The 13,775-nt window shown below is 45.9% G+C and overlaps 1 protein-coding gene across 2 annotated transcripts; it reads left to right on the top strand.

The window, feature by feature from the left end:
- Positions 1-715: 715 nt before the first annotated feature.
- Positions 716-12,733, top strand: LOC117346048 (selenoprotein Pb-like). Of its 2 annotated transcripts, none has more exons than XM_033915273.1 (5): positions 716-782; positions 5,701-5,909; positions 8,672-8,884; positions 10,523-10,661; positions 10,866-12,733. In XM_033915273.1, the coding sequence occupies exons 2-5, from the start codon at positions 5,710-5,712 to the stop codon at positions 11,082-11,084; spliced, it is 771 nt and encodes a 256-aa protein (XP_033771164.1). In that variant the 5' UTR covers positions 716-782; positions 5,701-5,709; the 3' UTR covers positions 11,085-12,733. The 2 variants fall into 2 exon arrangements, with proteins under 2 accessions (XP_033771164.1, XP_033771163.1); XM_033915272.1 differs by having other exon boundaries at positions 724-846.
- Positions 12,734-13,775: the final 1,042 nt, after the last annotated feature.

Genomic DNA, 13,775 nt, shown 5'->3' with positions numbered 1-13,775 from the left:
AAGAAATTCAAGAAACAAAAGTCCGCAAGAAAGGTCATGGCCACAGTATTCTGGGGTCAGGAAGGTGTTGTAATGACTGATTATCTTCCAAGGGGCCAAACAGTTAATGCAGAATACTACTGTAATTTGCTGTGCCGATTAGAAGAGGCACTGAAATAAAAAAGGAAAGGAATTTTCTCTTTGCAAGACAGAGCACCTGCTCACAAGGCTGGCAAACGGTGGATGTTTTGACGCAGTTGGGGCTTCAGTGCATAGACCATCCACCCTACTCACTAGATCTTGCTCCGTCTGACTATTTTCTGTTTCCAAACCTTAAAAAGAGTTTGAAAGGCTGACCATTTTTGAGTGATTTGGAGGTGATTGCATGACCAGACAGTATTTTTTGGAAGGGTTACAGAAACTTCAGACACGTTGAATTTAGGGGTGAATATGTACGTTTCATGGCTGCATGTCATCCCCTTCTTGACTGGGCTGACAACTTTCCAGCACCCCCTCATAGTTTTGTATAATCCTGTCTTTAGGGAGTTGAGTTTGTTTAACAGGTTGCTTCTTGGACTAAGATTTTGGGACACATGAACCTTTGAGCCACTTGAAGTTCTGATTACACTGGTTGGTTCGTATACAGTTCAAGATTCCAGTTCTGCCCCCCTCCTGTGTATGCTTAACACCTCCCTCCTCTGAGGCTACAAAAGGGCAGAACTTGTGGTTGCTAAATACCAGACAGAGAGATTCTTTAAAGAAGACAGGAAGGTTGGACCCTGCCTGGACTAAGAGCACATTCTGTGAGTTGGAGGGGTTGTAAAGTCTGAAAGAAGATGAATTATGGCCTAAGTGGTTTATATTCAGGTATTCGAGCATTCTTCCCTATCTGTCCTGGCCTAATGTATCTGGGGTAATGGGGGATGAAGTGACTTGCTCAGGGTCACAAGGAGCAGTTTGGAATATCTGAGACTAACTAATATATTATGAAGTATCAGCATTTTCTTACTTCTAACAATATTGGGGGAGGAGGTGGTATTGTTCATGTAGATTTTTGTTATTTCCAAATCTCGATGTATAATATCAGAACTGGAGCCCAGTTTAAGAACATAAGTAGCCCATTCTCACGGTGGCCAATCCAGGTCACTAGTACCTGGCCAAAAATATTCTACCATTGGTTTTAAAAGTATTTCCCTGTAACTTCATCGAGTGTCCCCTAGTCTTTGTCATTTTTGACGGAGTGAAAAATCGATCCACTTGTACCCGTTCTACTCCACTCAGGATTTTGTAGATTTCAATCCTATCTTCCCCTCAGCCGTCTCTTTTCCAAGCTGAAGAGCCCAGAACCGTTTTAGTCTTTCCTCATACGAGAAGAGTTCCATCCCCTTTACCATCTTGGTCGCTCTTCTTTGAACCTTTTCTAGGGCCGCTATATCTTTCTTGAGATAAGGAGACCAGAATTGAACGCAATACTCCAAATGAGGTCACACTATGGAGCGATATAGGGGCATTATGACATTCTTAGTCTTAACCATCCCTTTTTTAATAATTCCCAGCATCCTGTTTGCTTTTTTGGCCACTGCCACACATTGGGCGGAAGGTTTCATCGTATTGTCTACAATGATACCCAGATCTTTTTCTTGGGTGCTAACCCCCGAGGTGGACCCTAGAATAACTGTGATTCAGGTTATTCTTCCCAATGTGCATCACTTTGTATTTGTCCACATTAAATTTCATCTGCCATTTGGATGCAAAGACTTCCAATTTCCTAAGGTCCGCCTGCAATGTTTCACAATCTACATGCGTTTTAACAACTTTGAACAGTTTAGTGTCACCTACAAATTTAATTACCTCACTCGTTCCAATTTCCAGATCATTTATAAATAAGTTAAATAGCACCGGTCCCAGTACAGACCCCTGTGGCACTCCACTGTTTACTCTCCTCCATTGAGAAAAATGACCATTTAACCCTACCCTTTGTTTTCTATCTGATAACGAATTCCTTATCCACAACTGAACGTTGCCTCCCCATGACACTTTAATTTTCTCAGGAGCCTCTTGTGAAGAACTTTATCAAAAGCTTTCTGAAAATCTAGATACACTATAGCAACTGGCTCACCCTTATCCACATGTTTATTCACACCTTCAAAGAAGTCAAGCAAATTTGTGAGGCAAGATCTCCCTCGGCTGAACCCATGCTGACTCTGTCTCATTAAATCATGTTTGTCTACGTGTTCCACATTTTTGTTTTTTTTATAATCGTTTCTACCATTTTGCAGAATTCTGAGCCACGGTTCAAATTTCACCTGGACCCATTTGCTCTAGGGCTATTACAGGAGAGAGAGCATATTTCTCTAGAATCCAGGCTCACAAGGGGAGGGAGAACTCTCAAGTAATTCACACTTGTGATAAATCGGTGATCCTGCATTTGAGAAAAATAGGCTCTCTCTACTGTACAGGTGCCGTATAGAGAGTATATTTTAGGTTGTATGGTTTTGGAAAAGCATCCATACATATCTTGGACATATATTGGATAAATTCATCCTTTGGGTTTTTTGATTCCAAAGGGGAGAAAGCCTTTCCACAGTTAGGGGGGATGGGGGACGACACTTGTTGTTAAGGCTGATGTAGTGGGGAGGAAGTGTATCCTACAACACTAGATGGTGCTGATGTTTCCTCGTTTTGGCATTGGAAAAAATGCATTCAATGCTTTGATGCTTCTGGAAGCTAGAGAGGTTAATTCTAGCCCTAGAAAGAAAGCCATACTGGGTCAGACCAATGGATCATTTACCAGCGTGTCCACCGAGCAATATTTTTGGTTGATCTGGGAAAGTTACATTCAAAATCTACCTTCTGAAGCATGTAGTAGAGTATAAAATTTCTCGGCTCTTGCATAATATTACTTCCTTGTTTTTCAATCCATACCAATTCTTGGGAGAGGGGGATTATGGGAGGGCTTTGGCTGGTTATCAGAGTACAAGCCTCTTGTTTTGTACATATCAGGCTAGGTGTTGTGGGGGGTAAAGGGCTCCTAGGGGTTGGGAAGCTTTGGGGACACAGTGTCATGGTTATGTCTGCTTCTTGAATTATAATACAGACAAAGATTTGTTATGAAAGGGGTGGGATTGGGACAGGGAGTTTGGGGCGTCTGAGACACTATGGCCCATATTCTAGAAATGGCGGCTTAATTTAGGTTCCGGCAGGCACTGTACTGGCACCTTAGTTAAGAGGGAAATGCCATTTAAAAGTTCTTCCCCGATTTCCCTATGGATTATACGTCTGTCTATCCCATAACTGTATGTCTCCCTTATTTAAAAAAAAAAATTTTTATTGTTCATCGCTTTGTAATCATTGAAAAAGCAATTTTATTAAATACGAAATAAACTTGAAACTTGCCTACCAGTGCTTACATAAACAGCACCAGAATCGCGCCTCCAAAAGCCACTTCTGACACCTAATGCCACTGTAATAATATTAATAGCTTTATTTATATCCCATCATACCTTTTCAGTTCCAGACGGTATACAATATAGCAGCGAACAAAGTCATTACAACGTGCAGGTAGAGGTATACGGACAGGTCTGTAGCTAGTCCATGGGTTTGGGTGGGAAAGGAGAGAAGTTGAAGGAGAGACAGTCAGGTTTTTGAAGGGAGGGAGTTCAAATGAATTTGGGTATGGCTAACCTCAGAAATCTAGGCCTTGAAAACCCTGGTCTACACTTCCAGCATCGGAGGCGTGATTCTCTAAAAGGCGCTGTCGCATGATTGACAGGTGATTGGCGAATCGAGACTTTTCTGTTTGACTGTTGATTGACATTCTCATAAAAAGATTTCACATCCAGCGCTGAGCGTTGCCACCTAAGTTAGTCCCAGATATTGAAAGCCAGGCCAACTCAAGGCACTGGCCCTGCGTATCTGGGTCTGACTGGACTGCTGCTGGTTGCCCAAACTTCTGTGGGTCCCTACCAGTGTTTACCTGAGACCCACATAAGTGGATCTGGAAGCTTTCCCATGTCTTGCCATCAGACCCCCTTCCATGAAATACAGAGTGGGGAAGCCTCGGTAGGAGCAATCCCTAGCAGCTCCATCTATAGAGGTCATTTTCCTACTATTCTATGTGGATTATAAACTATTCAGGTACTCAAGCATTTTTCCCACTCTATCTAATGTACCTGGGGCAATGGGGATTAAGTGAGTTGCCCGGGGTCACAAGGAGCAGCTGTAACCACTGCACCACACACTCTGAGCAGGGACTGCAGGTGGCTGAATGTTTGACATTTCCAAAGAGCCCCCTTCAGCAACACTGTCTGACCATATTGGACGGATGGGACTCAGGAAGAGCGTGCATCTTTGCCCGCTAGCCAGAAGCTCTGTAGATGCCAGCCGGTAATCAGTACCAGCATCCAGCTTGCTAAATAACCAAAGTCAGGACTGCTATATCTGCATTCCTATTTGGTCACTTAACTATGCAGCTGCTGGCACGGAATATTCCCAGCACCCCCATAGTTGCTGGTTCCTCCCTGACTGTGCATCCTCCAGATCACCTCTCTGCTGCCCTCTTTAGGAACGGTTGCTTACTGCAGAGATTCAGTGGACCTCCCTGATTAAGGAATGCTGAATATCGATAGCAGGTATGCGGAGTCCAATTTAAGTGAGCAACAGCCTCTTCTGCCCATGTAAATTGCTTTGCAAATCCACCAGTAGGGTTTTTGTTCAGGTCGCAACTGCTTCTTAGTGTTTCAAGCAGCCAGATTGATTTCAATCCATTACTTCTATAAGGAGCATCACAAGATGACACAGACCCCAGTTTTGGGAACTTCAACATGCCAGCACATGGGTCTTTCCATCTACGAGTTTCACCAAGTGCCTGGATTCTGCTGGTATTTTCTTGTTCTTCTCCTAATGTTTCATTATGAGGCTTACTCTATTATCCTGTAAAAACATTTGTGTTGCTGTGTTGAAATCATCCTCTGATCATAGAACAGTAACTACGAGCAGAAGAACCGAGTTTGAAAGCACAGCTTAGAGTCTTCCTCCTTCTTTCACCCCACCCACCCCTTCAGCTGAAGGAAAGCCGATAATGGCATCATCTCCTGCCACGTATCCAAATCCTGTTGCCCAAGGAGCAAATGGCAGAGCGAATGTACTGTCATGTCCATTCTGCTTTTGTGGAGGCACAAATAATATTTAAGTTCTCTTGTATCTGCTTCAAAATGGGTTGGGGAAGAGCCCCCACCTATCTCTTACCTCATTTCATGCTATACAGCCCTACTAGGATAGCCAGAAATTGTCATGTATTTGCCTATCCAAGGATCACCGGTTGTAAATATAGGTCCTTTTTGGATAGAAAATTCATGTTTCAAGCAAGCAAACAGCCGTCTTGGTTAGGCAATTACATCAACGGAGCCAGGTTAACCTATGGCACTTTTCGGAAAGAAATTAAGACTGCATTGTTTGACAGATTTCTTTCCTAAACAGAAGTCATACTAAATTTAATAATTCTATACTGACTATCCTTGAGAAATATATTGTACTTTTAGTATTTGTATTTTGTAAATCGCTGGTTGTCCAGTTTCTCTTCAGTGTAAACCTCCTAGAAGTCGTAAGATTGTGATAGTATAAAGTTATGTTATACTCTCCCATCGCAGCTGTAGGTCCTAGGTTAGGAAACAGGTCTTTCAAGAAAGGTCCAGAGTAGGAAATCATTTTCTTGTCTTTCAGATTGTGGCTATGGGTCCGTTGGGCCTTTTCATCTTGCTGGGGTTAGTGGCAGAACTGGCAGCAGTAACGCAGAATGAGTCACAGATCTGCCAACCGGCACCACCCTGGAAGATCAACGGGGAAGCACCTATGGAGGCGAATACAGGGCAGGTAACAGTAGTGGCACTTCTGAAAGCCAGCTGACACTTCTGCCTCCTGCAGGCTGCCAGGTGAGACTCTTGGGATGACACTGATCCTTTCTACAATGTCATTGCAGTTCTCCAAGATAAAATCACCAGAAATGTGGAAGGCAGGGAGAGGGGGGAGGGGTCTGCCATGGTCTATGATGGGGGCTCCCAGGGTCAGTACTGGTGTGTATCTGGGAGTGGGGCTGCTGTGATATGTGCTTGTGTCTGGCTGGAGGATTGACTACCGTGGTCTGTACTGGTGCCTGGAGGTAGGAACTAGAATTGCTAAATGGGTTTCCTCAATTGCACTGGTGTAAGTTCAGATTTGGGGTCCTAAAACAAAATGTTACTGGGAAGGAACTTGAGTCCCCCCCCTCCTGCTTAAATTTATGAAAAGGTGACCATGGCAACCACCATGCTTGTCTTTAACAGAATTGCCATGTTGTCTCCCAACATTTATACTGAATTAAATTTTCTGATTCCATCCCAGCAGCCCGAAAAATATTGAAAAGCAGCAGCCCATGCTGGCCTTGTGTTCACTGTGGCTTTTATTGTGAAACTTGGCCCAGTAACAGGCATTGAGGTGCTTCTCCTCTTCCCATGGAGGGATACTGTATTTTTCGCTCCTGACCATAAGACGCACCCTAGATTTAGAGGAGGAAAACAAGAAAAAAACATTCTGAACCAAATTCTCCTTGCCAGGCTCTGCACCCTGTCCCCCTTCCCTGCCAGGCTCTGTATCCTGTCCCCCCTCTGGTGGTCTAGTGGTAGGCCGGGATGGGCAGGGCATAGGGCAGGCAGAGACAGAGCACAGATGTCAAGGGAGAGGACTTTTTAAAATATGCAATGTCACCTCAGTAACAACTATAGAAAAACAGACAAATATAGTGCAAAATATAGACAGCAGATATAAATTCTTAAAACTGACACATTTTGATCAGTAAATTGAAAATTAAAATCATTTTTCTTACCTTTATTGTCTGGTGATTTCTTTCTTTCCTTCCTCAGGCCCAACAATTGTCCCTTCCTCTCTCCCTCCTGTGTTCCCCTTTACTGCCTTCCAGCCTTTGTCCTCTTCCTCCCTCCCCCAAGCTTGCCTGCTGGATTTACTTACCTCCCGCTGCTGCTGCTGTGAGGACACGTTGCTGAAGCAGCAGCAGCAGGGGGGGTGGGGGTAGCTCAGACTCCTGGCTCAGCAGAGCGGCACCCGGAAGGGCCAGGCAGGTACAGAAGCATGCCGCCAGCCCAGAACTCTTACCACCGATGTGGTAGCAGCACGGCATCTGGCAGGGCCAAACGGGTGCAGCAATTGCACGCCGCCAGCCCAGAAGCCTTACCCCCGATGTCAATTGTGACGTTGGGGAGAAGGTCTGGGCCAGAATTGACATCGGGGGTAAGGTTTCTGGGCTGGCAGAGTGCAATCGCTACACCCGCCTGGCCTTTCCCTTCTCATTTCGGCAGTGAGCAACCGGCAGCGGGCAAGGGGCGGTCGGCGGTCCTGGAATGTAACGGGGGTGGGGGTGGGATTTGGGTATTCACTCCATAGGACGCATCCTTTTTTCCACCCACTTTTTTGGGTGGAAAAAGTGTGTCTTATAGAGTGAAAAATACGGTAATTGGAATTTTTTAGGAGAAGGCCAGGGGTTTGGGATTTTGTCTGTCTTATGTTAATTTTGGGCCCAAAAAGGCACTAGGAGTTATTTTCGGGGAAGATCTTATTTTTTTCATGTACAATGATCATCTCGACCTTCCTTTCCTTCACCCCAATTCTTCCTCTTTCCTTTCTCTCTCCCACATGTGTCACATCTTTCCTCCCCTCTCACCCATTCCCTTGTTCAGTATCTTTCTATCCCTCCCTCCCTCCCCTTCTGCAGCAGAACCCTTGCAGCTTCTATCCCTCCCTTCCTCCCATCCCCCTGTACATCTTTCTATCCCTCCCAACCCCCTCCCCCACCACTGACCCTTTCATCTGTCTCTCCTATCCAAACCTTGAGCGCAAGACTGAAATGCCTGGTAACAAACGGCAGTGCCGGCAGTACAAGCTGCATTGTAGCCTTCTCACGCCTAGGCGTTCCTCTGCCGCATCACTGATATCATCAGCAACGCGGCACACAGAACGCCTGGGCGTGAGAAGGCCATGATGCAGCCTGTGCTGCCGACGCTGCCGTTTGTTGCCTGGTATTTTGGTCTCACGGGCGAGTTTCGGATGGAAGTGTCAGCAGCGGGGGGGGGAGGGGGGGAGGGAAGAGCGCTGCTGCCAGCGACTAGGTCTTTTTTTTAGGGAAACACAGTCGTAGATCAAGATAAGCTAATTTCAGATTGTTGTCTCAGAGGGTTCATAATCTGAGTTTGTATCTGGGGTGACAGAGAATGACACAGGGACAAATTTTTTCTCTTCCCCATGGGAACTCATTTTCCTGTCCCGTCACCATGAGTTCTTTCCCTGTCCCTGCCCCATTCCTGCAAGCTCTGTCCTCATCTGAACAAGCCTCAAACACCTTAAAATCATAAGTGGTTAAAGCTGAGCTTACAGGAATGGGACAGGGACAGCGACAGAACTTGCGGGGACGGGACAGGGAAAAATTTGTCCCCATGTCATTCTCTACTACTACAGTCTGAAGCTGGCAAGGAGCTGGAAGTGAATATGGGGAGGAGGTGAACAAGCTTGTCCCAGATACTTCTGAGTTACAACATTTCTGCTTTTTAAGGCAGGGGAATCAGCAAACTTCCGACTAGTTTAGAGCTTTTCAGGATGGTGAAAGGAGACATTGCAGCCTGGTGTCTTTCTTTCCTGATTTACACAGCCTCGGTAGCCTGCGGGATAAACTGATTCGTCAAGGACTGTCTAATGTGAGTTACCTGATTGTGAATGAAAGAGAAGAGCTATCCTTCCAAATGTACTCAGAGCTGCTGCGCCATGCTCCCGCTGGCGTGCCCGTGTATCAGCAGTCCCCTCAGGAGCCTGACGTCTGGCACAGCCTCAGAGGAAAGAAGGATGATTTCTTCATCTATGACAAGTCAGTCACACCTTTGCTGGTTTCCCATTTGAAAGATTTCTCTAGCATCTTTTGGTTCCCCTCTGTCTCGGTGTAGAACATTGGACAGAAAACAGAAGATAGGGAGAGTGCCACAGGGATGTTATTGACTTATTTATAAATCATGTGGAAATTGGAACAAGTGATGGGATTAACCCCCTCACCCCTTTTTACAAAGCCTGCTTTTATAATCGCCAGCAATGGCGGTATTATCTCCGATGCTCATAGGAATTCTAATACCATCAAGGATGGCGATAAAAAAAGCCTAACGCAGCTTCATAAAAGGGAGGCGAGGGGTAAATTTGTAGATGACACAAAATTGTTCAAAGTTGTTAAAACACATGCAGACTGTGAATAATTGCAGGCAGGCCTTAGGAAATTGGAAGACTGGGCGTCCAAATGACGGATGAAATTTAATATGGACAAATGCAAAGTGATGCACATTGGGAAGAATAACCCAAACTATAGTTTCCAGATGCTAGGCTCCACCAGGGAGTTCAACGCCCAAGAAAAAGATCTGGGTGTCATTGAAGACAATACGCTGAAACCTTTCATCCAATGTGTGGCGGCAGCCAAGTAAGCAAACAAGATGATAGGAATTAATAGAAAAGGGATGGTAAAAAAGGCTAAGAATGCTATAATGCCCCTGTAGTGGAGAAAGAGAGATTGTTCACCCTCTCCAAGGTAGAGAGAACGAGAAGGCACTCTCTAAAGTTAAAAGGGGATAGATTCTGTACAAACGTAAGGAAGTTCTTCACCCAGAGAGTGGTAGAAAACTGGAACGCTCTTCCAGAGGCTGTTATAGGGAAAACACCCTTTAGGGATTCAAGAAAAGGTTGGATAAGTTTCTGCTGGACCAGAACATACGCAGGTAAGGCAAGACTCAAATAGGGCACTGGTCTTTGACCTAAGAGCAGCCGTGGGAGCGGAATGCTGGGCACGATTGACCACTGGTCTGACCCAGCAAACGGCAAATCTTACGTACTTATGTTCTATAATGACACTTAACTTTCAAGATCCTCCACGGCATCCTCCCTCCATTAATTCCACTTTCTTGGAATTCCTCAAATCTTAATACCACCAGACCTACCCAAAAATCGAAATTATCCTTCCCCTCACTAAAAGACATTTCCCACCCTGGAAAACTGGGGACTTCCCTCCTCTTCAGATTCATCGAGCTCTGGAACAGCCTTGCCTCCCCTCTTCGGAAACTGAGTGCTCTCCAACCCTTCCGTAAACATCTGAAAACCTGGTTTTTCTCAAAAACCTAACTCTCCCTCCTCTTTCGACATCCTATCCCACTAACACTCTTCCTTCTCCGATCTTCACCCAACCCTTCCTTGCAGTTCCTTTCTCATTATAATTCCTGTAAATCGTGCCGATGTGGAGATGGCGCGGTATATAAACCCAAGATTTAATTTAGTTTAGTTTAGTTTAGTTTAATGACACTAGACTTACACAGCACTAAACACAAAAGAAACAGTCCCTGTTTGACAGAGCTTACAATCTAATCAAACCAGACATGCTGGGCAAATAAGGGGATTAGGAAAGTGCTTCTGGTGGGAACAAAGCGGCAGCTTCTCTTGTGATTTAGTCCTGACCCCGGTTTCTGTCTTCCAGATGTGGCCGACTTACATTTCAGATTCAGCTGCCACTGAGTTTTCTTCATTACCCCTATGTGGAGGCAGCCATCCGTAGCACATACAGCAAGGACCTCTGTGGAAATTGTACCTTCTACACGACAAATGCCACACTGCAGGTGAGAGCAAAGCAAGCAGCTCTATGACACAGGTGTGCTTTGGCAGAGCTGGGGGGAGGGGGTCAATAACAGAAGAGCAGGAGGCGCTGAAGGGTAGGCATGAGGGGTGCGTCTAAAGCTGTGGCTATGGGGAAACTAATCTCTCAGGAGCAGATCGGTGGAATATTTTGTATTCGTTCTTCTTATCTGAGCATCCTTTCACAGGAAATGGAGAATGTAACCGCTCCAGAAATCAGCAACACCGAAGACACCAAGATGCTTCAATCCCTTCTCCAGGAAGGGAAAAGTGAAACTCTTGTGAGCCATCAGCATGCAGAGGACACAGAGCAGCCAGAGGCAGCCCCAAACGGACCACAGGCATCACCGGTCCCCTGGCCAGGGAGAAGAGCACCAGAACGGCAGCTAGAAAGAGCCTGGAACTAGCCGCCCCATCACTGGGCTACCTCCGAGCATCAGTCACTTATGTCCTTTAGAATAGGTTGATATCATATTTTCTTGTTCCCTGAAATTGTAATTCCTTGAGCTTTCTGGCTTGTTAGGCACTCCAGCCTGAACCACTTATATCTGGACTAGCTAGAAACGGTGGCCTAGTAAGAGGGGGGAGGGGCCGATCACCCCCAGCCCCCCTTTACCCTGCCGTACCTTCACCAGAGAGAGCAACTTGGGGGTGAGGCATCTCCTACCCTTACTACGCCACTGGCTAGAAACGTGATGGCAGATAAAGGCCAACTGGCCCATTCGCAGCATCTCCCACGTGCCTGTCCCACAGTTTTTGTCTCCACCATCTCTACCGGGAGACCGTGCCACACATCTACCACCCTTTCTGTATAAAAGTATTTCCTTCTTTTAATGTCATCCTATGCTCTCTCATTGTGAAATTTTCTCGCCTCCTATACATTAACGCCATGGAGATATCAGATCTGTAAGTCTGTCACCATACTCTTTATGTCAGAGACCACCCTCCGGACTGACGCCATCTTGTTTATATCTTGTGCTCTCTAAAATCGCACACAGTATTCCAAATGGAGCCTCACCAGAGGCTTAAACAATGGCACCATAACCTCCTGTTGTCATTTTCAGGCTTTTCTACCTGTTTGCACAGAAGTATTCCCTCCCCCCAAAATAGCCTGTAAAAATCCAAGTGCATCACTTAGCACTGAATCTTAGTTCAGTGCTAAATCCTGGACCATCTGTCCTCATCCTATCCACACCCTCTGGAGATTGATGTCATCTGCAAAGAAGCAACCCCTTACCACAGAGCCAAGCCAAGGACCAGTCCCTTTGGCCCACCACTGATAACATCCTTTTCTTCTGTGTGAACTCCGTCCATTTGCCCCCAACCTCTATCTCCTTCCATGTAACCAGTTTCTAACCCAGTCAGTTACGTTAAGGCCTATACTGAAGACACTCAGTTGCCTATGTGTAATCATGGCAAAGCAAAGGCTTTGCTAAAATCTAAGCACACCACATCTAGCACTCTCTCCTCACCCATCTCCCTTTACCCTTACTTCTGCCTTTGTGGAGAGGAACTATATCCATCCTTCTCTGGTTCTCTGGAGCCACTCCCAACTCTAAAGAAGCATTAAAAGAAAACAGCCTTTAACCAAAATGCACTGGCTGACGATAAGCCAAAGTTCTGGCTCTCTTCTTAGAGTGAGATTTATTTGCCAATTACATTAATCACTTTAATTAATCTTCTAGTCCTTAATACTTGAGTTATTGGGGTCCTGTGGCTGAAAATGCTTTTGACCCTGTGGAGAAAATCCCTGACACTGGGGTGACTGCTGACCCTTCACACCTCTCTGCCCTTCATGACGACAGCACTATAAACCGGGACCCGGTCAGCGCTGTCTGACACTGTGCCGAGGTTTGAGGGGTCAGGGGGTCACAGCTGGAACTAGGGACAGGGCAGATTAGATGGGACCCCAGAGAGGCACCATAAATTTGTATGACTTCAGACACTTGGTATAGGTTGGCATGGAAAGAGGAGCAGAATCCCAGCCCGAAGCCAGTTCTATTCTTGAGATGATGGACATGTATTAAATAAACTGGTCTTGTGTGTTTTATCCAGACTGTGTGGGAGATCTGCTTCTATCCTTGCTCATAGGGGTTGTGTTGATATCGTTGAAAAAAAATTCACTCTCTTATGCCAGCTCTGCAACCTGGGAACCACAGCTGTCTGCTTCATTCCATGTCGATCTGGTCCACACCGATGGACATCAAAGCTGTCTGTCCCATCCCATGGCACACGGCCTCAGACTTACGGATGACTGCAGGGTGGGGAACGTCATCCTTAAAATGCTAGTATCACTATATGATGTTGTGACCACTTTTAAAAGCATTTCTGTACCAAGACAGGGAGCCAACCCTGCAGTAACTGAAAAGGTCATTGTAAAAGCCCATTTCTAAACTGTCTAACGCAACTTCTGGGATATAACGATGACTTACTTGAACTTGTAAGTATGACCTAACTGGACCAGCAACTCTACTGAATGTCCCTGTCAAACTGTCCATTGTAACTGACCCAACCTCTTGTCATGTAATCCAACCTTGAACTGAATAGAAAACCTGATTAACTTAACATCCGCTATAATAATACCCTTAGCGCACATGCGCACTTCAATCTTCGTGGCTCTGTGTCCCCACATGTACAGTAGAAGGAGCCAGCGGTGGTTTCCCTATCGCCCTTCCTCGACAACGCTGGCTCCTTCTACTGCAAATGCGGAGGCACCTTAAGCACGGACGTACGGAGGTGGCGACCACGGCGGCAACTCTCCCCTCCCGCCCTCACTCCATCTAACAGGACCAAGGAGAGCAAAAAAATAACGGAAGCAGGCATACCGACACTCAGCATCCGGACTGTGGTTGGCGGTTGTTCAGGCTGATGAGGAGGCAAAAGGAGTGATTTAAGGGTAGGTGGGAGAGGGAGGCTGCAGCTGAAGCGTCTCAGCATACGAGAATGAAAGACAGACACACAGAAAGACAGACAGATAGAGGACCAGGGAGCGAGACAGACAGAAAGAAAGACAGACAGACAGACAGCAGCCAGGAAGAGAGACAGACAGAAAGAAAGAGACAGACAGACAAAGGAGGTCAGGGAGAGAGACAGACAGA

The sequence above is a fragment of the Geotrypetes seraphini genome, chromosome 12 (genome assembly GCF_902459505.1).
Source record: "Geotrypetes seraphini chromosome 12, aGeoSer1.1, whole genome shotgun sequence".
In the NCBI taxonomy this organism is placed as follows: domain Eukaryota; kingdom Metazoa; phylum Chordata; class Amphibia; order Gymnophiona; family Dermophiidae; genus Geotrypetes; species Geotrypetes seraphini.
The sequence above is the reverse complement of the archived record's forward strand: the minus strand, read 5'-3'. Positions and strand labels throughout refer to the sequence as shown.